General features: G+C 46.5%; 3 protein-coding genes across 4 annotated transcripts; 2 read left to right on the forward strand and 1 right to left on the reverse strand.

The window, feature by feature from the left end:
* Window positions 1–142: 142 nt before the first annotated feature.
* On the forward strand, window positions 143–14951 carry HYOU1 (hypoxia up-regulated 1). The gene is made up of 24 exons (XM_068659374.1): window positions 143–301; window positions 476–569; window positions 1801–1879; window positions 2174–2328; window positions 2431–2507; window positions 3079–3260; window positions 3885–4000; window positions 4785–4968; window positions 5237–5371; window positions 6293–6375; window positions 6472–6604; window positions 6939–7126; window positions 7361–7499; window positions 7608–7668; window positions 8359–8441; window positions 8863–9057; window positions 9484–9683; window positions 10167–10254; window positions 10647–10769; window positions 11184–11317; window positions 11788–11872; window positions 12305–12557; window positions 13246–13326; window positions 13863–14951. Exons 1-24 carry the CDS (start codon window positions 238–240, stop codon window positions 13922–13924), a joined length of 2994 nt encoding a protein of 997 aa, XP_068515475.1. The 5' UTR covers window positions 143–237; the 3' UTR covers window positions 13925–14951.
* Window positions 14952–15121: 170 nt separating this feature from the next.
* SLC37A4 (solute carrier family 37 member 4) lies at window positions 15122–24252 on the forward strand. Of its 2 annotated transcripts, XM_068659387.1 has the most exons (9): window positions 15122–15417; window positions 15510–15742; window positions 17143–17386; window positions 18935–19093; window positions 19467–19552; window positions 20054–20167; window positions 21320–21385; window positions 22439–22577; window positions 22776–24252. In XM_068659387.1, exons 1-9 carry the CDS (start codon window positions 15270–15272, stop codon window positions 22940–22942), a joined length of 1356 nt encoding a protein of 451 aa, XP_068515488.1. In that variant the 5' UTR covers window positions 15122–15269; the 3' UTR covers window positions 22943–24252. The 2 variants fall into 2 exon arrangements, with proteins under 2 accessions (XP_068515488.1, XP_068515489.1); XM_068659388.1 differs by lacking the exon at window positions 21320–21385.
* A 119-nt stretch (window positions 24253–24371) lies between these two features.
* Window positions 24372–26493, reverse strand: TRAPPC4 (trafficking protein particle complex subunit 4). Its single transcript, XM_068659400.1, has 5 exons — window positions 26279–26493; window positions 25626–25800; window positions 25442–25545; window positions 25236–25362; window positions 24372–24823 (listed from the first exon to the last, which is right to left on the reverse strand). Exons 1-5 carry the CDS (start codon window positions 26451–26453, stop codon window positions 24745–24747), a joined length of 660 nt encoding a protein of 219 aa, XP_068515501.1. The 5' UTR covers window positions 26454–26493; the 3' UTR covers window positions 24372–24744.
* Window positions 26494–26502: the final 9 nt, after the last annotated feature.

A 26502-nucleotide genomic window follows, 5' to 3' on the forward strand; every position in this document is an offset into this window, starting at 1 on the left:
TGCAATGCGCCTCCAGGCCGCTAGGGGGCGCTGTCGGGCCGGGCGGGCCGCACGTGGCTTCACCCCCCACCTCCCGCCTCGCGACGTGGCCCAATGGGAGCGCGCGGGCCGCCTGATTGGCCAATCAGCGGCCGCCGCGTCCGGCACGGGCGTTGCGTGAGGCGCGGGGCCGCGGGCGCTGAGGCGGCGGCGGCGGCGGGGGCCGGGCCGTGAGGGGCCGTGAGGGGCGGTGGGGACATGGCGCGGGCGCCCTGCTGGGCGCTGGGCTGGCTGCTGCTCGCCTGCCTCCTCCTGCGGGCCGGTAGGTGACGGGTGCGGGGCCGGGGGTTTCACGGGGGGCGGCCCCGGGGGGGATCCCGGTGGGGTTCGGGGCCTGGGAGCGCCCTGAGGGGGGTCAGGGCCCAGCCAGGCCCGGCCCGGCCCTGGGGTTGTTCACCGGTGCTTCCCCCCCCCCCCCCCCCCCCGCCTGCCGCAGAGCCCCTGGCCGTGATGTCGGTGGACGTGGGCAGCGAGTCCATGAAGATCGCCATCGTGAAGCCCGGCGTGCCGATGGAGATCGTCCTCAACAAGTAAGCGGCGCTGCCCTCAGCTAGCCCCGTGCTGCCGGTACCGCCTGGGGGTGTTCCTAAAGGGGCCTCCGGGTCATGCAGGCACCGACAGGAGGCCAAGTTTTGGGAGGTGGAGGGGTCAGTGCGCTGTGTTTCGGCGCTGAGTGAGGAGCATCCGTCCCTGATGCCTGATTGAGGGCTGCCTGAGTGCAGCCCTGAGCACCAGGGCAGCAGGTCGGCCTTCACCCTCATCTTAGGGGTGCCGAGTTGTGCTTCGTGCCCCTTTTAAGCCAGCGACCCAAGGTCTGTGTAACTGGGAACACATCATCATGCAGATGTGAGAGGGTGTAGGGTGACGTTCCTGCATATACTATTAAGAAGCCAGATTCTCAGTTCTCCATAACGGAAGGTGAAGGTAGGTTTGTGGTGCTGCTCAGAACCACCAGTCACTTGTGAGGCAAATCTTTCATCATCTTTCACTTGGCTGCTGTTGCTGCCACCGGTCCCCAAGACACTGAATGGAAAAGGCATGGATGGGAGATGATCTTTGACTAGCAACATCCTTGCTTTCCGGGAGTCTAGACTCAGGTAGTGTGTTTTTCACCTAGCTCCCTGAAATGTGGCAGTCATTGACAGAATGAGTGAACTGACTTGATTCCCTCATTGGTGGAGGGAAGCAAAAAATTATGCAAGTTTTGTCTAATTACAAAGTAGCACATTGTAGAACATTGCTTGTGAGTCTTTCTTCTTCATGTCAAGTCACTTTGTTGTAGCTTTATGATAGAAAACTGCTGACATGTTACAAGGTATCCAGAAGTGGGTAGCTTGCAGAAGTATTTATGAACTTAGTGGACAACTTAAAGTCATTTGATAGTTATCATAACAAAATCCTCATCTTGGTGTTTTCATACTTGGATCTGTAGCAGAAATGATTCATCTCTTGTTGAGTAGTATAGTGCTACGGGAAAAATTGCACAACTCCACAATTTCAGCTGTTTGTTTGAAAGATTACTGTCCACGTTTCAGTCAAGCATGGTAGTTGCGCTTGTCATGAAGAACATTGGAGGATCTGAAAGTTCTGAAGAGAGCTGCTGCTATTTGCAGTTCTTTCGATTAGTAGAGCTGGTCTTCCTCACTGTAGGTGGTGTCTGAGAATCTTCTCCTAGCCTTTCTGGAAGGGAATTGCTACCCTTTGTCACCAGGACCTCTGTATTGAACGTTCACCCACGTTGCTGTTTTTTTTCCTGTCTAGGGAATCGCGAAGGAAAACACCTGTGGCTGTTGCTTTGAAGGAAAATGAACGTCTCTTTGGTGATAGCGCACTAGGAATGGTAAGAGCTCACGTTGCTTCTTATGCCAGCTGCAGTTCATGTACACAAGAAGGTGTCTTCCCACAATTGGGTCCTTCATGAGAAATATCTAAATTAAGAGGAAGTTTTATTTCTTGCCCTGTACTTGCTTTATCTCCTTGGTGTTTTGCTGGCTTTCTCTACCTGCTCCTTGTGTACCAGGCTTGTGTTCCAAAATACCATCACAGTTGTTCACTGTGTAGATTGGGAGAGGTTTGTTTGACATCAGGAAGGACAAATAAATGCAGCTGGGTGATTTCTTCTTTCTTTCTGTAGTCTATAAGGACCCCCAAGGTGGCATTCAGGTACTTTCAGGATCTTCTGGGTAAGCAGATCAATAACCCTCAAGTGGCGCTGTACCGGACCCGGTTCCCAGAACATGAACTTGTGGAGGATGAAAAGAGACAGACGGTTATCTTCAAGCTGTCCCAGTAAGTGACTGCTTCTGGGTTCCTTGTGAGTGGGACTTTTGCTATTGGACTTAGGTAGCTGACTCTGTTGTTGTAACTTCCTTTCTTCTCTTTTTCTTGTAGGACGGTACAGTATTCTCCAGAGGAAATGCTTGGTATGGTCCTGAACTACTCACGTGGTCTGGCTGAGGAATTTGCAGGTTGGAAGGACTTATATGTTTCTTACAGTACCAGCTTATGTTTGTGTGCTATAAAATGTGAATAGAGACAGAAGGTGTCTGGAAAACCCATGGGATGTTGGGTCATCTTAGAAACAAGATGTTTCCGTGCTGTGGTGGTAGTGAAATCACTAAGTAATGAAAATTACAGGTGAATTTGGTTGACATGTTTCATTGGTGATATTACTGGGAAGCTGTGTGGTGTTTGATTCATCAGAGCCAGTCCAAACACTTTTTACTCTGGAGAGTGAATGCAATTCATTGATAAAGTAAGGTTCCATGGAGATCATATCTGCTGAAGGTTAAGGCATTTGAGATTATTTTAGCACATGAAAGCCAAGCAGTAGACTTGTGGCTTTATGAGAATCTGAAAAGTCTGATTTAAACAGGGAACGGAGCAATCTCTAATGATGCTAGCTGCTGATGTTGCTTCAGGATTGAGTTATGTAGGTGTCTTCAGCTTGCATTCTCTGGTTTTGCTACCATCACTCCATTATGTTGTCTTTGCATGTGGCTAGTCTGATGGAAAAACTTCTTCCACCATCTCTTTCAGAACAACCCATCAAGGATGCAGTGATCACTGTTCCTGCCTACTTCAACCAGGCGGAGAGGAGGGCAGTTCTGCATGCTGCTCGCATGGCTGACTTGAAGGTTCTGCAGCTGATCAATGACAACACTGCTGTAGCATTGAATTATGGAGTTTTTAGGAGGAAAGACATCAATGCCACAGCACAGGTAGGTGTAGCTGGGAGATAGTCCCATGCAAGTGCGTGCGTGCAGGGGAGAAAGTGCTGCAGATAAAATCAAAAAGGCCTTAACCATGAGGAAGTGGACTTGCTGTTCAGCCAGTCTCCTCTGTTTTCATGTGTTCATCAACACGATGAAGATATGAAATCCTGTGTGAACATGGTAGAGCGCTAAAAGCCTCAGAGCTTTTGGAGTGAAGGCCAGGTAGCTGGAAGTTCCCATCTTGGAGAAGTGTGTGTTCCTTGCCCATCAGCTGGTGGGGAGAAACGTTAGCTGTTTTTTTTTTTTAAGGTATTGGAAGACTGACTCTGAAATAGTTGATTTTCCTGAGGTTTAAGAAACTTTTAAAGAGCAAAGTTCTGATTTCTGATTTACAAAATGGGTTAAAAAGTTTTTTCTTTGTAAAAAGTCTTTTTTTGTGTAAGGCATGACCCTGCACATCTCCTTAGTTCGATCGAGGTACGAGTCCTGCATCTCTCATGTGGTATAAAGCCAGTCTAGGGAACCGACGTAGTCTTGGCCTGTATCAGACTTGGAAAGCCACGTGTTCTTTCCTTATTCATGGGGGATATCCAAGTGTTTCTGCTTCACCGTCCCAGCTTCTCTTTTCAGAATATCATGTTTTACGACATGGGAGCAGGAAGCACCGTTTGTACTATTGTTACGTATCAGACAGTGAAAACTAAGGACTCGGGAACCCAACCTCAATTGCAGATCCAGGGCATTGGGTAAGAATTCAACATGAGTTGCACAAAACCTGAAGGTCTCAGGAAAGAAATCATTTGTTTCACAGTCTCTTCTAAACATAGAAAGTTTGAATGAGACTTCAGCATGGTAATTTGGATCATAAAGTGGGAAGGATGTAGAGTGAGAAGACTACAGTTATTAATAATTCTTACATCACTGCAGAAGGTAGCTGAGAAATTGCAGGAGCCCAGGAGGCAATCAGTTTACTTAGTCTGTTTCAGGCTTTTTTTTTTTTTTCTTCTTAAATACAGCCTCAACCCATTTTAATGTAATTCCATTTGATAAGATCTTACAGAAGCAGAGGGTGTCAGTTTGAAAAAGCGGAATATCCTGGAGAGGAACGAAAATGCACTGCAGTTAAATGTTGCCAAATAAGGAGGGGGGTGCTGTAGATATCCAGCTCAGCAATTTTAACTCTGAAAACAGTTTTATACTGCTGTTTTCGATAAAATACCTGGGACCTGACGCAGTTATCCCTTGGCTTCTCAGCTGTTTGGGCTTAGCAGTAAGGCCTTCACCATACATACGATGAAATTTCTTGTACAATGGCTACTGTGGTGGTGAATCTTTCTTTTCTTGGCTTATGTAATATGTTCTTTTTGGAGTAACTGTCATTCTTTTGCAGACACAGCTAATAGTACTTCAGCTATTTTTGACCACTTTCTGCTTGGCATAGCTGTGAAATAATAGATGAGGTTTGTTTGCTTTCAACTTGTTTTAATTTATTATATCCTGGTTCTTTCTTTTTTTTTTTTTTTTTCCCAGGTTTGACCGTACTCTTGGGGGTTTAGAGATGGAGCTTCGTCTCCGGGATTATTTGGCAAAGCTCTTTAATGATCAACATCCCTCAAAAGATGTCCGGAAGAATCCCCGGGCCATGGCCAAACTACTAAAGGAGGCCAATCGTCTGAAAACTGTCCTGAGTGCAAATGCTGACCACGTGGCACAGGTATGACTTTTTGTTGCAGGGTTTCCAGAGTTTTTAGGACTGAGGGTGGGATGATGTTATTTAGATTAATTATCTAATAAATAGTTAAATACTAATAAATCATAACTCATTACCTTAGCAATTGTAGGGTTCAGATGAAGCGCAGTCAAGTTATAGATGCATTAACAAAGCTGGAACTTTTTGCACACTGGGCAAATCAAGCAAAGATTTTGCTTGTAGAATGCTCCATAGAGAGAGAGATGTATATTTATTTTTTTTCCCTGAACAGATTGAGGGGCTACTGGATGATATTGACTTCAAGGCCAAAGTCTCAAGGCAAGAATTTGAGGATTTGTGCTCTGACTTGTTTCAACGAGTCCCAGGACCTGTGCAACAGGCTCTGAGCAGCGCAGAAATGAAACTGGTATGTTTAGGAATCCATTAAGAAGCCTGAAGGTTTCCATTCGTGGAGCTGCTGTCACGTCATGATCAAAGCATCAGTGACTGTGTTATTTACAAGGCATCAGCACTGCTGAGAAGTACAGATGCCTGCTGTTGTAGTAGACAGTGGTGTTGGTGCTGCAGAGAAGTTACTTTTTGCAGTGCCAAGCAGGAGTCTGTTGTGGCTCTGCACTATCTGCCCGAAATAAGGTAGCTGGAGGAGTGTTTTCTTTCTGTTAAAAAAAATTTTTGTTCTTGGGCTGGAGGTTTTAAAGACTGGTCTTTTCTTGTGTTGTCTGGGATGCTGGTTTCTGGTCTCTCTTCTGAAGTTTTATCTTAAACTGCTTGGAAACAGAGTTGCTGCTGTTCAGGCTTCTTGTTTGAGCACTCTCTTTAGAAGCCCTGTTCCTGACTGCAGTTGGACCAAATGTGATGCAGTCATTTGGAGAGAGTTACAGTGCTGCTAAATGCTCACATTCCAGAACGCCAGCATACTCTTGAGCATCTTTTGGCTATTGTATTCAAAGCAAGATGTTGATTCACCTCTTAGAGGCCGGGTTTCTGTCTGTTCTGGTCCAACTTGCTGTCTGAGTCATTGGCTCCTCTGGCGTAACCTGTAGTTATTTAATTCTAAATTAAGTCCCGCGTTTCAGGTGACTTTTAGCAGTGGCCATATCAACCATGTTTGATAGACCTGATCCGAGGTTCCTATTGCTGGCATGGCTCACATCAGCCTGTCTGAGACCTCAGGCACTGCCCTGCATTAGGACTGCAGCATGTAGCATGGTTGTTCTTAAAGCACCGCGTCAGAGTGTGGTGTCCGGGGAAGAACCGTAAGGAAGCCCTGAACTTAGCTTTCCAAAATTGCTTTCTCAAAGACAAGGTGACTGTTTCCAATCCCTAGGATGGAATTGACCAGGTGATTCTAGTTGGCGGTGCCACACGGGTCCCCAAAGTGCAGGAAGTTTTGCTGAAAGCTGTGGGCAAGTGAGTATGTGAGGCCCCCTAGTATGTCTCCTATTGACAAATTGCTGCTCGTGGCAGTGGCTGCAAAGCTCATGTCTTTTGCTTTTCACTTCGTAGAGAAGAACTGGGCAAGAATATCAATGCTGATGAGGCTGCAGCTATGGGTGCAGTCTACCAGGCAGCCGCTCTGAGCAAAGCCTTTAAGGTGAAGCCTTTTGTGGTTCGAGACGCAGCTATGTTTCCTATTCAGGTAACCCTTGGCTTGCCTCCTTTTGTAAAAGATGTGGGTAAATGGGGCTGTGTTGGGAGAAATGTTCCACGTGACCTATTGGATTATTTTTTTTGAGCAAGGAAGCTATGGAGATTTTTCTGCCAATCTAATAAAGAAAACAGAATAAATATTCAGTAACACAGAAGTGATATATCGAAGAAGTCAGGCATATAGAAATATCTGTTGAAAAATACATAGCTGTTCCCCAACTTTTGCATGAGGTAGGGCAGTCAAATGCTGTGGAAGCCTCTAACATAGGATGCTGTAAAGGAAGTTTGTAGTTGTTTTGTCTTACTTTGTATTTGTGATGCAGGTGGAGTTTACTCGTGAAGTTGAGGAAGATGATAAATCCAAGAGTTTAAAGCATAATAAGAGGATTTTGTTCCAGCGTATGGCACCCTATCCACAGCGTAAAGTTATCACTTTCAACCGCTACACAGATGACTTTGAGTTCTATGTCAACTATGGAGATCTGTCTTTCCTGAACCAGGATGATTTACGGTGAGTTGAGTCCAGCAGCAGAGCAGACAGCCCCATGGCAATGCAGGGTGCCCAGCCTATGGATCTGACTGGCCACTAGGACGTATTTGCAGATTGGTTCTCCAGGTTACGTTTTAGCAGACCAAACAACACTGGTTCCTTGCTTAGTGCAATCATCCAACGCTGTGGGTGTGAGAAATGGTTCGCTGTTCTGCATCTTAAGTTCAATCACTTTCTGCTTTTGTCTATCACCAGGATTTTTGGATCTCTCAATCTCACTACTGTGAGGTTAAAGGGAGTTGGAGACAGTTTCAAGAAGCACTCGGATTACGAGTCCAAAGGCATCAAAGCTCACTTCAATATGGATGAGAGCGGAGTACTAAGTCTTGACCGAGTAAGCCCTGTTGTGATGTTTGTCACCCTGTGTATCTTCCCAGTGCTGTCCTTGTTTATGCTAGAGACGGTCCCTTCTTAAAACTAATTCTATGCTCACCTCTCCAAGGTGGAATCTGTGTTTGAGACCTTGGTGGAAGACAAACTGGAGGAGGAGTCGACTCTAACAAGTAAGTGCTGAACTTTAATATTCATACTGACTTTTTTTTTTTTTTTTTATTAGCAGTATCTGGGATTACTGTAAGCGTACTGTTTCTCTGAGCACAGCAAGCACCATGTATTTGAGGGGTGGAAATTAGTTAACTGTAGTCCCTGATAGCAACAGCTCCAGAACACACAGAAGCCCTGTGCAAGTGGCTTCTGGGTGCTGCAAGGAGCTCTGAGATGTCATTCGTTCCTAAGGTGACTATTGCACGCATTGCAAGTTGAAAAAATAGGTCCTTTTCTCCTTGTTCATTTACATCTGATCATTTCAGGATGTCTGTCCTGAAGGGAAGTTCAGGTTGTCAGGGTCGTGATGGTCTCATCTGTGCTTTGCACTTGGATTTTAGAGAAAGTGCAAAGCCTGCCTATACAGGGGAGTTGGAAACCTGCATGTTTGGAGGGGAAGGGGAGAGATGGCTAATGCAGTCACAGGCTGAAGCTTGGAGCTTTTTAGCTGAAGTAACAAATTTGCACACTTCTGCATGCACGCAGAAGCACAAAATAAAGTCAGGAAGAATGAGGTTCTGCAGTGTTTGTAGCAAATCTGTTGGAAAGCTCCTTGGTCATCATTACAGTTGTGAGGGAAAGAACTGATCGCTGAAGAGGGTTTTCCTTTGGAAATACGGTGTTCTGGACTTTTTGTCTCCTGTTGACAGAACTTGGAAACACGATCTCAAGCCTGTTTGGGGGTGGTGGCCATACACCAGAGACTGGAGAGAACCTGACAGACTCAGTTCAGGTGAGCCCCAGGGTGACTGCCCTGACAGTGGACTAATGTTACGGGAGTTGTTTCTGTTGAAGTGTCTTGCTTCTAAATTGTTCTGGTGACACACAGATACATTTCCGTCTGTTATTAGTACAAGTGTCTAGCAGGCTACTTGTTTTCTTCTGGGCCATATAGGCACAACTGCAGTTTCACTGGCAGTACTGATTTGGTTTCCTTCCAGTGAAATGAAAGTACTGTGCCATGGATTCATGTTCTGCACCGAAGTGTCTCTTAATCTTCTGCTTCTACCCCACCTAGTACAGCCCCTCATGAATGTCTGCTTTCTCTGAGAATGCTGTGTTTTTGCAGAATATTATCTGTTCTGTGAAACGTTTGCATGGGATTTCTACTCCAAAATTTTTTGTTTTCCCCTTTACTTATCTGTGGTGGTCAGGAAGAAGAAGAAAGCCTAGCAGAAACAGCTAAAGAAGAGCAGGGAGGGAAACAAGGCCAGAAGAGCAGTGCAGAAGATGCTGGTGAAGAGCAGGGAGAAGAGAAACAGCAGCCACCACCTTCAGATCAGGCAGAAAGTACCCCTCTGAAAGAAGAACCACAAAAAAAAGAAGAAGGCGAGAAAGTAGAGTCTCAGGTAAGCATCAGGTTGAAAGAATGGGACTGAGACTGTGGTGTCTGAGGGGTACATTTGGAGCAAATAAATTCCTATTGTTTTGCAGTGCTCAGTGGCATTCTTTCTCTATTAGTGGCCTGCCTTGGAAAAAGTTCAGTTAGCCTTCAGTTGCAGGGAACACATCTCTTTTCTACTGAAGCCTCTCTTTGTCCTTTGTTCCTTTTTAAGTTGTCAGTGAATTGTCTGCATGCAGAATTCTCGTGGAAATGTGTTGATGCGTTCTTCCAATTTTGTCCTGCAGATATGCCCAAGATTTCTTACTTGCTTGGGCAGTCTTTGGTAACTAGGTCCTTTGAATTCAACTGCATTAGGAACATCTTTCAGGCTATTATTGGAACACAATGCAAATCTGTCTGCTTGGCTGAAATTTTGTCTTGTCTGTTACAGGATCCCAAAGAAAATAAAGAAACTACGAAAGAAGAAGAACCGTCCAAAAGTTCTGGTGCAAGCACAGCTACTAAAACAGAGGAAGAGAAGAAAATCAAAGCACCCAAGAAGCAAAAGCTTGTCCATGAAATAACCATGGAACTGGATGTAAATGATGTGCCTGACCTGTTAGAGGATGAACTGAAGAGCTCAATGAAAAAGTATGTTTTAAATAGCTCTGCGTGGTTAAAGCTCTAGATGAAGGAAGTGAGTTGCTTTGTGACAAAAGGAAGAGAGTTTCAAAACTTACCTCTTACCAGTATTCCCTGTGCAGGAGTGACACCTTTTCTGTTCCCTTAAACTGATTTTCTTTGAGTGAAACATTCCTTCTTTGGTCCTTGATGCCTAATCTGGTTTTAGAGAAACGTTACACAAATAATAAAATTTGTTGTAGTGCTGCTGGATTTCTTTAGTCAGAGTGTTTCTGGCTTTAAATAGTCAATGCTCTGAGTTTTGTGACTTGAAAACTAGAAGTATTCTCAGCTGTCTCTCTCCCTTTTAGTTAAATCTTTTCCACCTGTCACCTTCCTCTCCTAGAGATGGAGGATTGAAGGAATGGTGACTGCTAAGAAACTGGTGTATATGATGTGGTGCTCATCTAAAGGCACTTAATACCTTTGATCTCTGCTCTGTTCACATTCTAGACTTCAAGACTTAACAGTCAGAGATCTAGAGAAACAGGAAAGAGAAAAATCAGCCAACAGCTTGGAGTCCTTCATCTTTGAGACCCAGGTAAGACAGGGAAATAAAGAAATGAGAATTCCTGGAACATGGGTAGAAGGGCTCATGTAGTTTGGTTTATCTGGATGCAGGGTTCTTTGAGCTGATTTGAAGAGCCCGGCTCTAAACCTTCAGTCACCTTCTCTAACATTAGGCTTCCCAAGCCCATGTGGAATTTAGAGGTTTCCTAAATGCAGAATGAACTTCAGCACATCTTCCATCACACACATAGAAATGCTGGGAGCAGGAGCTCAGATTTGGGAGGGATGAATGAGAATCTCCTAGGCAATGCATGCAGCATGCCTGGACTTCAGAGTGCATCCCAGTTATTAGTGGGTGAGCTGATGGCTTTTCCTTTCACACCAAGTGTTGTTTGAAGGGAATGCTTGCTTTGTTCTTTTCAGGATAAGCTTTACCAAGAAGAGTATCAGTTTGTCTCAACGGAGGAGGAGAGAGAAGAAATTTCGAAGAAACTTAGTGAAGCTTCGAATTGGATGGAGGAGGAGGGCTATGCAGCTGCAACTAAGGTATTGCTGTGTGGAGTCGAGATACCTGTCTGCTATAACTGACAAAGAAATCATCATATGGGCTGACAGAGTATTGATCCATCTTGAATCTTTATAACCTAGTTCTTGAAAATTTCTTGCTTCTGCAGTTCACAGATGTAATATGTATTGGTTCTTCCAAGCACATGAACGTGTGGTTGGACACATTCCATTGACCATTCGATGAGTGTGAATGGTCTTCAACAGCCTCAGCAGTAACCTGTTGATTGTGCGTAAAGCTTAGTCACGTGGCTTTTATTTTACTGTATGTAAATAGTGTATTTGATAGAGAACTACAAAACTGCAAGTTTTAACTTTGGGGTTTACAGCATTCACACGGGAGAGTTAGAGACTGGGCAAGCTGATTGTCTGCTTTCTGCTCTCCCCTTTTTGCAGGAGCTGAAAGACAAACTTGCAGAGCTGAAGAAGCTTTGTAGGAACCTCTTTTTCCGTGTCGAGGAAAGGAGAAAATGGCCAGAACGCCTGGCTGCCCTGGAGAGTCTGCTTAACCACTCAAACATCTTCCTCAAGTAAGAGCAAGCTGTTAGGAATAAGAGTTGTACAGCCCATAACGTAAGGGATGCCAGCAGAACTTGTCCAGATTGAATCTGTTCTGAAAGTCACTAGTGCCTGTGAGGAAAGATGGCCAAAACTCAGCTTTCCTAGTGCTAGGTTCTTTAAGTGTCCAGTGCTGTACAGACTATTTCCAAGCAAACTTTTATTTTCCCTCTTGATTCTATGGCCTCAGCTTTTTGAGTCTTCCCTGTTCTTCTGTTGTGACAGTTGCATTTGCTGACCGTGTATTCCATTCCTAACATCCAGAGATAGATTTAGGACTCCTGTTTCCTGCTGCAGGTGTTAGAAAGACAAGTGTAAAATGTACTAATTTGGTACGTGCAGTGACTATTTATTACTGGTTTTTACTGGTAGTGTGAACTCTGAGTTGCCAATATATAGTCTGTTGGGTTAAACAAAAATAAACCTTTTTTTTGTCTTTAAGGGGAGCCCGCATGATTCCAGAGTCTGACCAGATATTCACGGAAGTGGAACTGGGTACGCTGGAAAAAGCAATCAATGAAACAATGGTAAATGGGTTGTGCTTCCCGTTTCAAGAAGTAGCTTCTGTACATTCACCCAAAGTCAGGGTGTAGAGCATGCATGTCTTGTTTCCATGCCACCAGCAAACATGTGTTTCAGTGTTTTCTAATCCTCTGTGTGACCCCAGAAAGCTCTAGGGGAATGTTTTTTGTGTTAAGTGTGGACAGTTATCTCCAAGAGTGGTGGAATAGCCCAGTAATCTGGCTACGTGGTTTTCAGAAGCAGCCAGTGGGTTTTGAGGGTTCTGTTTCTTTTTGTCCTTTGTCTGCGTAACTAAGAAACTTGTAGAAATGCAACACTGAGCAGTGTTATCCTGAGCAATGTTAGAACACTCAGGAGTGGTGACTGAGATTGTGATACGTGGTAGTTCCTGGAACTAAGAAACATCCAAAAAGCACCTTTCCCCTCCCTCCCCATAGATGTGGAAAAATGAGACACTGGCTGAACAGAAAAAGCTGTCTCCTGCTGAGAAACCTGTCCTGCTGTCCAAAGATATAGAGCTCAAGATAGCAGCCTTGGACAGGGAAGTGCAGTATCTTCTGAACAAGGCCAAGTTTGCAAAGCCCAAATCTAAAAAGGAGAAGAATGCCACAAAACCTGATTCAGGCAAGAATGCTACAGCAACCTCTGAGAGTGAGAGCACTATCCCTCCCACGGAGGGGAAGCAAGAAGGTAAGGAGTGGGTGGGAAGTGTGGCCTTACTATTAGATAATTGCCAGATAGTAACACATTTTTAAAAGGGAGCTAAATATGTGAAGACACCAGTTAACTGACGAATCAAATGATCCTCCTAATTCTCAAAGATTGTTGAGACAATCTAGGTATGACAGTCGTGGGCTGTTATTTTTTTTCCCTCCCCACCCCTCTGTTTCTGCCAGCTTTCTGGGAAGGAAGATTTACGTACTACCTAGGATACATCTTCCTATTTAGCATCTACCTCTTTGGCTATCTGCCTTGTAAGAAAGATAAGCCACCGGTTGCCTTCTGGATGTCTGAAAAAAATATTCATGGTTGTGTCCTACATCAAGAAATGGATTGAGCTGTTGATAAGATAGGTTTGCAGCTTAGGTGGGCCCCAAAAAAACATCTGCCTGGGACACTAAAGCTTCTTGTTTTTGGAATTATTTTTTTAAAGATCCTCAGGTTCTGAATATCCCATTCCTTTAAAATTTAGATTGCTGTTTGTCAGCAGAGTTGCCTGCTGGTTCCTCTTAGAGTCAGAGTGAATTACTGGAGTCCTGCTGAGACACCATGGCCGACCTGTTTGTACACCTCACTTGCTGCTGGTCACCTAATCTCCCCGCATCTAGTCTCTGTGTATTTTCCCTTAACTTCTGTGCTCTTTCTGCTTTATATATAGATAAACCTGAGGATATCAGTCCAGCCGAGGAACCTCCTACGGCTGAGAAAGCACCAGGTGATGAGCCTCAATCAGACTCCGGTGGGTATATGTTTGATCCGTGCTCTAGAACTTGATACCTACAATTGCAGGCTTCTTTCATCCTAAAAGGATGTGGGATGTAGCAATATGCTGAAAATCCTGATTATGGAGCAGTTCTTAATTCTGCAAAGAGGAAGGTGAAAATTTTGGGTTTCTCACGGTGTCAAATGCTCATTGTTCAGTGTGAGGTTACAGCGTACCACTGCCTCAGCAGCTGATTTCTGCCTCTGGCACAACAGTTCATAGCCAGTTCCTTAGGAGTAAGCCTGTCTTTCTAAAGCTCTCTAGGAACTGATCTGCAGGTGCATGTTTTTCTGACAGTAGGATTGTGAAGACACCAATATTCAACAGGTGGATGGCAGTAAGGTCTTCAACTCTTTGGAGCTGAATATCAGTTCCCAAAGCATTCCTCTGGTGTATGTAAATAGATCAAGAGTTCAGTGGAATACTTAATGAATGTCAGTGACTTTCAGTGCTGCCTTGTATGCCCTAAAAGCTGTTACAGTGTGTAACAGTGTGTTTATTTCATTACACAGGGTCCAAAACAGAGAAGAAACCAGAAGCTGGAGGAGAAAGCAGAAAAAATGATGAGTTATAACACCCCTGAAGTCCCACTGGTGTCAGCATCTATTTATTTCATCGTTACTTTCTTTTTTTTTAATGGACCTAGTTAGTTATGATGTAAATGGAACACAACAGTCTGACAACAAAATGGAAGAGAGATGTAAATTTTTTTTCTTTCTGGGGAATTTTCTGCTACTAACTTAGCGAATTTGGGTGTTTATTTTTTTTGTTGTTCTTACATGTTTAAAGGTGGCCGTGTGCTCACCAAGAATTGTCTCAGTTTCAGGACAGAAGTCACCAAAATGACCTTTCTGTAGAGAGAATACGGTTTAAGGAAGGTTTTAAGCCTTAGGAAGTAACTTGGAACATATGCTCTGTGCCACACCTCACCTGGTGAAGATAGATGGGATTAATCCAGAAGCGTATGTTGCTGAGATGGTGTTGCATTAGCAACTGAGGTCCAAACTTAAGGAAATTGTGTGATTTCAGCTGCTGGGAAGTGTATTCTCATTCGGATTCATATGAGAAACTGGAACAGAAGTGGGGAGGCAGATGCTCTGTGCTTCAAGATAAGAGGGTGTTTGCTTCCATCGACTGTTATTAAAAACATCTCTGTCTGTGCTCTGTAGCAGAGTCTGAAAGCAGTGAAGTGAGACTTAACGAAAGGATTCAGTTTATTGTTTACTGTAAAATAAAAATTCAGAAATTGCGAGATTGAACGCACAGGAGACTGAACGAATGTGTTAGTGCATCTTTTAGTCAGAACAACAACCGGTAGTTGACCAGAGAGGTGGCACAGGGCTAGGCAAAAACAAAAGCAACCTGGCCAATTTACGCTAACTATCCTCCTCCTTCGGTATCTCGTGTACTCGGCCTGGCTCCATTGTGAAAATCCATGTCCTTGGCTGTGGTCTCCTAACTCCTCGGGACTGTTCATGCTGCTAAAACACACGAGCGGGGGTCTCCGCCTCACGCCGCCACTTGTGAACGTGCATCTGCTGTTGTTCTCCATCGGCCTTTTCGACCAAAAATAAAAACGGCACTTCCAGACGGTCTCTTAACGAGGGCTGTGGTTGCTGTGGAAAAAAAAAAAAAGAGAAAGATGAGGGAATTTGTGACGATTTCGGCGTTCCTTAAGCCGTGGCGGGGGTGGGCGGGCAGCGGGGCGCGGCCTGCGCCGACCTTCGGCCGGTGCCGGAGTCCGCGCTCGGCGGGGGGAACGGGACCGGGACCGGGGGCCGTGAGGGGCACCGGGGGCGGGACGGGGCCGTGGTTGTGGCTCGGGAGCCGCTTCCCCGGGCTCCCCGGGCCGCTGTGGTGGCGGGGCCGGGCCGCCGAGCGCTCCGCCCCGGCCTGCAGCGCCCCGGCAGCGCGGCGGGATGGCGGGCGGCGGCTACGGGCGCTACCGGGCCCTCATCTTCACGGCCATGTTCGTGGGCTACACGCTCTACTACTTCAACCGCAAAACCTTCTCCTTCGTCATGCCCGCCGTCATGGCCGAGGTGCCGCTGGGCAAGGACGAGCTGGGTGAGTGCCCGGGGGTGGTGGGGGGCTGCGGGGTTGCTGTTGTGCTGGGTTTTGTGGCGAGCCGCTGGGTCTTGCTCTGTGTCTCGCTTCAGGGCTCATCACCAGCAGCCAGTCCGCAGCCTACGCCATCAGTAAGTTTGTCAGTGGAGTCCTGTCCGACAGCCTGAGCGCCCGTTGGCTCTTCTCGTCCGGCCTCTTGCTGGTGGGTCTGGTCAACGTGCTCTTCTCCTGGAGCTCCTCCGTGGCCGCCTTTGCCGGGCTCTGGTTTCTCAACGGGCTGGCTCAGGGGCTCGGCTGGCCGCCCTGCGGGAAGATCCTGCGGAAGGTGAGTGCCCCAAAACAGCCAAAGTGTCACAGCTCTGCCCACGGGGCCACTGCAGGTGTCACAGGAACCGCTGGGGATTCAGTACCCACGCCTGTTCCTGCCTCCTTCGAGCCAAGGAGGTCGAAACCACCTCCAGCTGTTGCTTTCTGCGGGCAAGGCTCTGTGCATGAGATCCTTTTTTATTTTTCTTAAAGAGTTTGTTAGTCCTATCCCATAGGTATCTCAGCTCAAACTGAGTTTGATGCCCAGTGTCCACTGGTAGCAGACTCCCCGTTATAGAAAACACCATTTGTTGGGACTGAGTATTTAAAGCATGAAAATGGGGCTCTCCTCATCTCTTTGTTGTTCCCTGCTGGGCAAGGGAGTGATAAACATTTCTGCATCTGTACTCCCAGTGAACCTGGGCATTGCACACTGCAGCCTGTGCAGGTAGAACAACAGCAGGTGGAGAAGCAGGATGAGTCAAGCCTCTAAGCTGCGTGCATTTGTTTTTTCTGATAATCTGATTGGAACACGTTTTCTGCTTTATGGAGGGGAAGGGGTTTAGGTAGCTCTGTGCACAAACCTTGGCACTTCTGAATTCTGCTAGGAGCACTCAGGTTTAGTGGAAGCAGAGAAAGTGATGCAAATGAAAGATCTGTGTACTTTCCATCCTGCTTAGAAATTTCCCTGTGATCTGGTAACGTGAATGCAAGATTTTTAGAAATATATAAAATCCAGGAATGCACATACTTGTGGGAAAGGGGGTGATGAACAACTGTGTGCCCCTTCTGTGTGGCATCTAACTCTGCAAGCTAGAGGAGCTGGCAAGAAAAGGACTGACAGAGATGGTTGTGTACACAGGATGGAAGCTCTTGAATGATGGAAACACACGTAGTATTTTCTGAAGGTGTTTGTGAATGTAGATCCCAGGCGTTTTCTTGTCGACAACAACCATCCAAATGGTTCTGGCTCTGAGGGCACAGCGCAGTGAAGAACTGATCGTGCCTAATACTTAATGCAACAGCAAGTCCTTAAGTTACCTTGCAACTCTCTGCTTATTTATTTGTGGTACTGTGCCAGCAGACATTTCCAGGAGGACGCTGCTCCTATCAAGTGAGTATGCAGAACCATGCTCTCTCTTCCATCCCATGTCTCAGTTTCATGGAAATGGAAATAATCCCGAGCTGGCTCATGGTACGAACACCTGTCAAGCTCCTATGACTGACACTCGTGTAACATTTGGAGTTTTCTGCATGGCTAAGGTAGAGAAGAGTTGGCTCTCACTTTATTTGGTGCTGTAGACCTGTGTTCGACTTTCCCAGAACCCTCGTTATGGGCCTTTACTGCAGATTTTCAGATGCAACGTCGTGTTCATGATATTCTTTCTCAGACCTTACACCATTTTTTCTGTTGCACAGTGGTTTGAGCCTTCCCAGTTTGGGACTTGGTGGGCAATCCTGTCTACAAGCATGAACTTGGCTGGAGGCTTAGGCCCCATTGTTGCTGCTCTTGTGTCTCTCCACTACGATTGGCGCATGACTTTGTCCTTCTCTGGCTTCATCTGCGTGGTTGTCTCTTTTGTTTGCCTTGTCCTGATTAAAAATGAGCCAGCGGATGTTGGGCTACCCAACATTGAACAAGGACCCAAGAAAGGGAAGAAAGGTGAGCATGAGACTTTGTTGTAAGCGTGCAGCCGGGTGAGATGGTGCAGTACCTGCTGTCTGTGTTCTGGTACGAGTATGTCGTGCTCAGTGCATCGAGCTCTCAGACCTTTCTTCCTGAAGTTACTGCTCAGCAGGATACGTGTAAGGGATTGTGTTCAGCAGCTTTATTCTGGTAGCTACTGAGCTGTTGGTTTTAGTTAGAAATCATACATAAAATAAAAACGTGTGTGTGCTTTAGTTTCTTTTATATATATATATATTTACATATATATATATATATATATAAAATAACATGGTTTGTAACTAAACTAAACTAAACATGGTTTGTAACTATATATATTTACATGTATATATATAAAAAATAACATGGTTTGTAACTAAAACACAAAAAGATACATATATATATTGGAAAAAACAAACAATCATACAGCAGACTACAGTTTGTAGAGGGGGGGCTGTATTTGGGCTTCTGAAACTGTCCAAGTGCCATGCAGCAGAGCAGAGGAGGAGTCTGCCCCCCACTTCGTTCTGTTCTTCGCTCTACCAGTGCCAGAGCTGTTGCCGAGATGCTGATGGCCGTTTCATCTCCCTGCCTGTATTAAGCCCTCATACTAAGAGTACCCCCCTGGTTTTCTTGGGGCTGAATATTCTGGGGCTCATGCAGCACTTGCTTCAGGCTGAATATTCTGGGGGGTACTGGACAGAGAGGAAAAAACGTAGCAGCAAGCAGGGGCTCCTTAAGCCTTTCTCCTGTGTTGCCAGAGGACAAGTAGTTCTCCCCTCACCCCTCCATGGGTTCTCTTGACCCCTGCCTTGTGGTGGACTCTGCTCAGTGTTTTTTGTCCTAACCTAGGACATCTGGTTAGTAAATGTTTGTTCAGACCACTGAGTATGATGCTTCTCTGAAAGCAGAACAGGTAGAGGAGAATTGCAACACAGGTTTGCTGTAGAATTTTAAAGGTTCGTGGAAACTCATCCTATTGTCCGTACTGCCCTGTGATGTCTGTGCTGTTAGACTGCACCTCTTGGTGTGAGAAAACAGTATTGCTTCCCCAGAGGGGTCTCTGGGGAGAGAATGGTGTTGTAGGTGTTTTGGGAAGACTTGATGCAAAAATCAAGGTACAACTTACAAGTCAGCATCATCCCTTCGGTATAAGTAGTGTCTTCCGTACGCTGTGCTTGAAATTGTTTGCAAAAAATCTGGAAAAACGTTTATTTTTAATTATCATTGTTTAAAGATTCACAATCTTCCTGTCTTTACTGGCAATCGTAACGCAGAAAATTCCCGGGGGTAACATTTTGATTATTGTTTTTGAAATCTGTAATGAATATGGCATAAATTGACAGAGAAGATTCTGTAATCACTGCAGAACCAGGACAAGGGGAAGGTGAAGCCATTCACTAGCAGTTGCGTTGAGTATCTTCCCCTTTAAGGATGTTCTCATGCATGAATCTTGCTTGCACAGTTTTCTGTACTGCCCCGTGTCGGTGTGGCTCAGTGGCTGTGCTCCAGTACGAGTAAGGCTCCTCCTGATCTCCCTTACAGGTTCTTCTAGCGAAAACAGCACTTTGACAGAGCTGCTCCTCTCGCCGTACCTCTGGGTGCTCTCAACAGGCTACCTGGTCGTTTTTGGAGTGAAAACATGCTGCACTGACTGGGGACAGCTCTTCCTGATCCAGGAGAGGGGACAATCTATGCTTGTGGGTAAGATGCAAAGTTCCATTTTTAAATTTTAATTCCGTTTTAAATTCCGTTTTTGCAATTTGGAAAGCGTTGCAGAGAGCTTGACTGGGTACAGCAAAAGGACCCGTGTGCTTCCAGTTGCCTCGTCTGCTTGGACACGTAGGTGTTGAAATAACACTGATAAAAGTTTCTGCGTGTGCTGAATGCCTCAGTGCTGTCTCGTGCCAGGGCCCTGCTGGGACCGGCAGCCTGGGGGTATTCCTGCCCCAGGAAGATCCTGGAGGATCTTTTCCAGCAGAGGTGCCTGAAACTCGCAGTGAGCATGGTCTGAAGCACAGCAGCTCTGCGGTTGTGACCAAACCTGACAGTGTTCTTTGCTTCTCCTGTGTTCTAGGTAGTTCCTATATGAGTGCCTTGGAGATCGGGGGCCTGGTGGGGAGCATTGCTGCTGGGTACCTCTCTGACAGAGCAGTAGCAAGAGTAAGTCACCTGGACCCTGGGGTGTGCTGGGCAGTTAACCTCGTGCCAATTTCAGCGTCTTCAGAATTTTGGGAAATGCGTGTGCCAGTATTATTAGGGATCATAATGTGATGGGAGATTTAAGATGTTTCATCTGTTTTAGTTACTTTTTTTTTTTTTCTGTAAACTCCAAATTTCCATGTTGAAAGACAGATGGGGTTGCTGACAGTTGTCTTCTGTCTGGAAGAAATAACTAAAACCCAGCAGTGGGATCTGAAATCAAATTTAGGGTAGAAAGAGGGCACAACCGATAGCAGAGAAGTATCATCCATTGCTGTAAGAGCTTCCAGTTTAGTTAAGTGGATTCTTCTTAAACCAAAATCAGAAGTCTCACTACAAGATGTGCTTTTGATGTGCCACCTGTGTTTCAGACTGGTCTGTGTGGATGGCATTAGCCACTATGAATATAAATTGGAGACAGTCCTTCCAGGCTCTGACTCTGTTTTTCTTCCCGTGTTACAGGTCGGTCTGTCAAACTATGGGAATCCTCGGCACGGGCTGCTGCTGTCCATGATGGCAGGGATGTGTGTTTCCATGTTTCTTTTCCGGGTAACAGTCACGGGCGATTCTCCCAAGGTAAGCCCTGCACACGGGCAGGGTTAGTTTTTGGGGGCTTCAAAGGCTGACCAGGTGCTGGCTGGGAGTCAGTGTGGAATGGGAAGCTCCCCTTTCCAAAGGAGTTTGATCTGACTGCCGGTTTGAATTGTAACCAGTTGCTTAAGTTCAATCAAAACTACCTTTGAGTTCTGCACTTGCCTCACTGCTTCAGCCTCTTCAATTCTTTTACTTCTTTATTTTCAAGAAGATTTCCATACCTCTTCTGTCACGTAAAATAGTATCATAACTAAACGGAAATGTTTGTGTGGAGGACAGTGGTTGAGAGGTGTAAACCAGTTAAAGATTAAAAAAAAATAATTTTGGCAGAGAGTAACTCTGGGCAATTTTTGTCTGTCATAACAATGTGTTATAAGAACTGCCTCTGCAGGGAAACATCGGGTGATTTTGCTGAGTTGATCAGCAAGAATTCGAACTTAACGTTGCCTACAGCTTTTGATAAATGAAGCTTTGAAGCTTCAGTAGGGAAAAATGTGACAGCATCCTGGAGTCTCAAGCCAGCCTAGAAATAGGAGTCTGGTTAGTAATAATGAATGTGTTTACATTTTGGAAGAGGCGTCTGTCGTGTTGATTCTCAGCATTAAGACTAGCTGGCAGTCTTTCTAAAAAGCATTGTAACTCACACAGTTGTTCTGGGTGCAGTGTGGCTGCCAGGTTTGTTAAGGAAGGGAAGAGTGATACACGTCTGTGTAGGAGACTGCAGGAACAGTGAGCTTGATGAAAAAGCTGTACAGAGAACAGTACCAATTGCATTTCGACTTTAAAATCAAATGCCGAGAAATGATGGATTTGCATTCTGACTATTTGTAAGTGGTGAAGTTTTAATGAGGCAGAAAGTGCACGTAAATTCTAGGAAGAGTGAAGAAGTAAATTCTTTAACAATGAAGAATTTGATGACAGGAAGCACGACAGTTTTCTTCACCCTTCCCAAGAACTGTCGGTGTGCATTTTCTTTCTTTGCACTAGAGAGAAATGGGCTGTTGGACTGCTGCTGCCTAAATTGGCTTGGGTAGTCTGCATTACTGGCTGTAGTATAGATGTGATTTGCATCTGTCCTAATGACTGCTAAATAACTGAAATTGATTTTCTGCATTTTACTCTTTCCTTCCTCAGGAAAATCACTTCTGGACTGTAGCCTTGCAACCTCTAGCTGATCTTACAGGCCTAAAAGAACATGAGGTTTCTGCCTTGCATTTCTTTCTTCCTCTGCCTGTTTCTGCTTTCACTGAAATGCCTTTTTCCAGTCCTGAAAGGTTGGTTAGTACTACAGACCTTAGAACCAGGGCACTGAGAAGATTACTGTAAGTTTTGTAAGAGAAACCTTTCTTATAACCAGTTGATTACACTAACTGACTGTAAAAAGTCTGAATTCAAAACTCTGTTTCAAAAAATTTACGTAAAAAGCTCTGAAGACAGTTAACGGGTTTTATGAGCATGCTTAGAAGGAGTGATCCCGCTCCTGCAGGTGCTGATCTGCAGACATTTGGCAAGTTCTTTTCTAACTCTGTTTCTGTTCCCCATCTGGAAAATAAGATGGTACTTAATCCCTCCTGGGCATTTTGAAATGGCTTTTATTGTTCCTAAAGTATAAAGCATGCTATAATCTTGAGATGGTAGAGTTACTTATCCTTTGTTGTCTTTTCACAAGTAATTAAAAAAACTACCTGGCTCAGAATTTTTCAGTGTAAGCTGACACTGAAGTTGAAACTGTTGGTTTTGGTTTTTCGTTACTGTTTTGCTTTTTCTGTTTGCTATTTTAGTTTCGTAACATAGAAGCTACCAACTAGTGGCTTGTCACAAATTAAGATCCTCTGATCAGTTGCTTGTGTCTAAAACAAGAATGGCTTTTTTTAGTCAGGTGTCTCCTGATTCGTTTTTAAAAGTGAGCTGATTCACAGCTCTCCTCTGTCGTTTCGCAGGCTCGTTGCCCATCTTTCTTCTATGTTCTGGTTCTTTCTTGCAAAGTGGCGCATGTCGTGTACACGGCTTAGGGGCTGAACTGCAGGAGAGGAAATTTCGCACTGGCTAACTGTGGCGTGCTGGAGATGCAGCTGAGCTGTAGGTACATGGGGTCTGTCACCAGCTTGAGCTCTTCTGTCTGCAGGCCAGGGAACTGGTGTCAGCTGCAAAATCTCAAAACTCTTCCTTTTACTCTGCGTACAATCTGTGTAGTTACTGACTGACAGTGGTAAGATGCAGAGATCCCATTTCTGATCTCACTTGTTTTGACAGCTGTGGATCCTGACTCTGGGAGCTGTGTTCGGGTTCTCCTCCTACGGGCCGATCGCTCTGTTCGGGGTGATAGCCAACGAAAGTGCCCCTGCCAACCTCTGCGGCACCTCTCATGCCATCGTGGCTCTCATGGCCAATGGTGAGTCACACACATCTCCCTTTTCCCTGGAGAATGACCAGACGTTTCCTGGTGTATGTGATGGGTTTTGTCATGCACTTTAAGTTCAAACTAGGCCTGAGGAATTTTTAAAACTTAAAAAAAAAAAAAAAAAAAAGTATCAACAGATAAAACAGAGAAGCTTGAGTGTTGCTACTTTTCTGTTTCTCTTCCTTACAGTTGGGGGCTTTCTGGCCGGACTGCCCTTCAGTACCATTGCCAAACACTACAGCTGGGCCACAGCTTTCTGGGTGGCTGAAATCACCTGCACTGCGAGCACTGTGGCTTTCTTCTTACTGCGGAACATCCGCACCAAAATGGGCCGAATTCCCAGGAAGGCTGACTGAGGAGAAACTGGCTGGTGAAAAGGATGCTCCCGTGCTGACACAAATTATTTGTTTTTTATTTAACTGGCCTAGGAGTGAGTTTAACTATTGCTGCAACCTACATAAAAACGTGTCAACTTCTCATTTGCTTTCATGTGCCTGAAGGCACAAGGTTCCTGCTGATTGCTTTATCCCTTGAGATGTGATAATTCAGCCAGTCCCCACGTGCAGTGATTGCACTGTTGGACCTTTTTACAGCACTGTTGGTGAAGCAGGCAGCTTTCACGGCCCGAGCCACTCAACTGAAAGTGCTGTAAAATGCCTGGCTGGCTTCAGGTGCTGTCACGTTTAGTTTTGTTCTCATTGTTGGTCTCAATCATTAACTGTTAATTTAGCCTCCTTGTTCAGGGACACTGATATGCACCTTTTCTACACTCATTCATCCTTTGCAGCTGCTATAAATGCGGCTGTCTTAGTTGGCTTGGGTTTGAGCTCTCTGCTTTCTGCCCTGGAACTAAGACAGACCAGTGAATAATTATTGCAGTACAGCTTCACAGCTTTACCCAGTATTTTTTTTTTTAAAGCTAGGTTGTTGTTATGCTCTGGACAAGTGGATCACTAATGGAGTGCTGCGATGCGATTCTCCTCAGCACTTAGAAACAGGCACGTTTCCAAGAAATGGTTGGTAGTTCAGGGGAAAGCATTTAGAGAAGCTCCTTCTGTTGAACTGATCCTGCCCAGTGTGATTTCTGTGTACAGTGTTAATGATTTGCAAAGCAGCAGCTGCTGCCAAGTCTGATTTGCAGAGTGTGCTCTGCAAGCTGCTAGAAAAACTGACTCTGCAGCAGGCATTGCAACAGCAGCTGCCACTGGCACACATCTTCTGCAGCTGGGTTTTATGATAGCTGCTATTTCTAGTATTGCCTTGTATTTTATCAGTAAAAGATGCGTAGCATAGGATGTTTTCAGGCAAAAACTGCATCTCTTATGGCTGGGGGTAAGGGTTTGAGCTATCTCAGAGAGGCCTGAGCAGGAATATTGCTGACAGCAGGCAGCACTGATCTGTCCAACCCACCACGTCTGGCAATAAGTAGACTCAAGTTTTTAACCAGGATTTTGTTGAATATCCCTGCATTTCCCCCAGAAAGATGTATCGATTTGGGGGTACTGGAAAAGGGGAGTTCAACTCCTGAAGAACCACACGTACTTTGCTGAACAGCTCGGTTGCAAGAGTAGATGGTCAGTCTTAATTAAAATAATGGAAGCAAATTGCATTTTGTACTTAATTATATGATCTTTTACTATCTGTGAAATAAAAATGGAGCAGTGTCGCATGGGCTCTGTTTGTCTTCTGAAGAATGGCAAAAGCAGAACCGTCAGAAACAGTTTGTCCTCGTGAGGTGGTCCTGGCACCAGCTGCCCCTTTAACAGAACACCAGGAGCCCTCCACCTCTCTAAGGAATGTTTATTACTTTTACACAGAAACCCTTAGCAAAATCATAAGTTAGAACTATACAGGAAAAATACATATATACAAATACAAAATGAAAGGGAACAATTGGCTGCAGTAGGGCCACAGAGCCTACACCACATCTTTCTTACTCAGGGGTAGGGGAGCTGCAAGAGAAGGTTCTGTGGCCCAGAAGTAAACAGTAGTAATAAATTGTTCAAGGTAAATTTTGTGAATGGGCCAGAACGTTATCTTGGCAGATACGAAGCATGTTTGGGAATATGCAGTCTGTGCTGTGGAAGAGGGAGATCTGGGAGAAGAAGAAGGCCCCGCTCTTTAGAGAAAGGAATCTGGGCAACCAGGAACACGTTTTCTACGATCCAGGTCCAAACGATCCAGCTTTCTCTGCTACCTCCAAAGCAAGCTTCAAGTTCTGATCAAACAACTCGCATCTGAAATATTCAAAAGAATAAGAAAAGGGGGGGGGAGCCTTTACTTATGGAACAAGCTAAGACAGATAGCATCTCTGCACTGGCTTGGCATCCTTCAAGGAGAGATTCTGTCAGGCAAGAGCCAGCACCTGACTGCTGTCAATCCTTGGCTTGGTTGTCAAATAAAGTTAAAGCTTCTCCTACAGGTTCTGGCGCTACGTTAGGGTTATACCAAGGGAAAGCATCTCCCATTTCTCCAGAAGAACAGCACTGGACACAGTGCAGCTCAGTGTCACGTACCTGCAGCACGTGCCCTGTTTTCCCCCTTCTGTCCCCTCTGTCTGCTTTGCTTGTGAAAGCCCGTGTCAGCACGTGTTCCTGCCCAGGCAGAACTTGAAGAGGGTGCGTCATTAAAAGCGGGCTTCTTCCTTACCTGATTGGCATCTCCAGGGAGTAGAAAGGATTCTTCAGAGCGAAGTCGGAGTAAATCTCATAGATCTTGCGAAGAAGAGCGTCGATCCCAGCTTGCCTGGGGTCAGCCAGCACTACGAATTTGATCCCTGGAGGCACAAGGAACGGTGTGAGTGAGGTCGGGCTGTGAGGCAGCCCCACGGAGCAGCAGCAGCAGCAGACCGGTACCTGTCAGCGTCTGGAAGCAGTGCAGCTTGAAGGTGTCGGTCTCCAGCATCTCGATGCCAGAGCTGCCCACCTCGGGGGAGAGCTGCGAGCCGATGGCGAACAACCTGCGGGGGACGGGGATGGGGACAGGGCGCTCAGCACCACCACCCTCCCCACCGCGCCCCCCGGTCCCCCGGCGGCTCACGAGTGGAACATGGAGGCCAGCATCAGCTTCTCGTTGGAGGACAGCCGGTGGCGGCCGAAGCGGATGGACACGGGGTAGTTGGCGGGGTTGCTCAGGAACTCCAGCACGTCCTTACCGTCGGCCGTGAAGCGCCCGTTGACCTCGGCACCATTGATAGCGAGCACGGCGTGACCCACTGCGGGGAGGGCGGTGTCAGAGGCACCGGACCGGTCCCTCATGGTGCCCTCAGACCCGACCCGGCCCCCTCAGGCTCGGGTCACCCCCCGAGGCCCTGCTCCATGCCCTGAGACCCAGCTCGGTCCCCTAAGGCCCTGCTCAGTCCCCTCATACCCGGGTCGCCCCCCTGAGGCCCTGCTTGGTGCCCCCAGGCCTGGGTCACCCCCTCATGTCCTGCTCGGTGCCCTCAGGCCCTGCTCAGTTCCCTGAAGCCCAGGTTGCCCCTCAGGCCCTGCTCGGTCCCCTCAGGCCCGGGTCGCCCCCTCAGGCCGGGCCTAGTCCCCTGAGGCCCTGCTCAGTCCCCTGAGGCCCAGCTCGGTGCCCTGAAGCCCTCCTCGGCCCCCCCAGGCCCTGCTCGGTGCCTCAGGCCCGGGTCTCCCCCTCAGGCCCGGGTCTCCCCCTCAGGCCCATCCCGGTGCCTCAGGCCCGGCCCTTACCTCGGATGCCGTCTCGCTGCCCGAAGGCGACGACGACCCTCTCGTCTCGCGGGCGCAGGACGAGGTCGAGGGGGTAGCTGAAGGTCTTCTCGGTGTCGCTGCGCGGCACGTAGTGGTCCAGCTGGTAGATGAGGCCGCCCGCCTTGTTCACCACGTAGACGCTGAAGATCGCCATGGCGCCGCCCTGCCGCCGCCGCCGAGCCGGAAGTGACGCCGGAAGTGAC

The sequence above is a fragment of the Anas acuta genome, chromosome 23 (assembly GCF_963932015.1).
Source record: "Anas acuta chromosome 23, bAnaAcu1.1, whole genome shotgun sequence".
NCBI lineage: Eukaryota > Metazoa > Chordata > Aves > Anseriformes > Anatidae > Anas > Anas acuta.

Coding starts and splice junctions, on each gene's coding strand:
- SLC37A4 (XM_068659387.1), top strand. CDS start 15,270: ATGGCGGGCGGCGGCTACGGGCGCTACCGGGCCCTCATCTTCACGGCC. Junction 19,553..20,053: donor CTGACAGAGCAGTAGCAAGA/GTAAGTCACCTG, acceptor CCCGTGTTACAG/GTCGGTCTGTCAAACTATGG. Junction 21,386..22,438: donor CAGGCCTAAAAGAACATGAG/GTTTCTGCCTTG, acceptor TTGTTTTGACAG/CTGTGGATCCTGACTCTGGG.
- TRAPPC4 (XM_068659400.1), bottom strand. CDS start 26,453: ATGGCGATCTTCAGCGTCTACGTGGTGAACAAGGCGGGCGGCCTCATC. Junction 25,546..25,625: donor CTGGCCTCCATGTTCCACTC/GTGAGCCGCCGG, acceptor CGTCCCCCGCAG/GTTGTTCGCCATCGGCTCGC. Junction 24,824..25,235: donor TCCCTGGAGATGCCAATCAG/GTAAGGAAGAAG, acceptor TGAATATTTCAG/ATGCGAGTTGTTTGATCAGA.
- HYOU1 (XM_068659374.1), top strand. CDS start 238: ATGGCGCGGGCGCCCTGCTGGGCGCTGGGCTGGCTGCTGCTCGCCTGC. Junction 2,508..3,078: donor TCTGGCTGAGGAATTTGCAG/GTTGGAAGGACT, acceptor CATCTCTTTCAG/AACAACCCATCAAGGATGCA. Junction 9,058..9,483: donor GCGAGAAAGTAGAGTCTCAG/GTAAGCATCAGG, acceptor TGTCTGTTACAG/GATCCCAAAGAAAATAAAGA.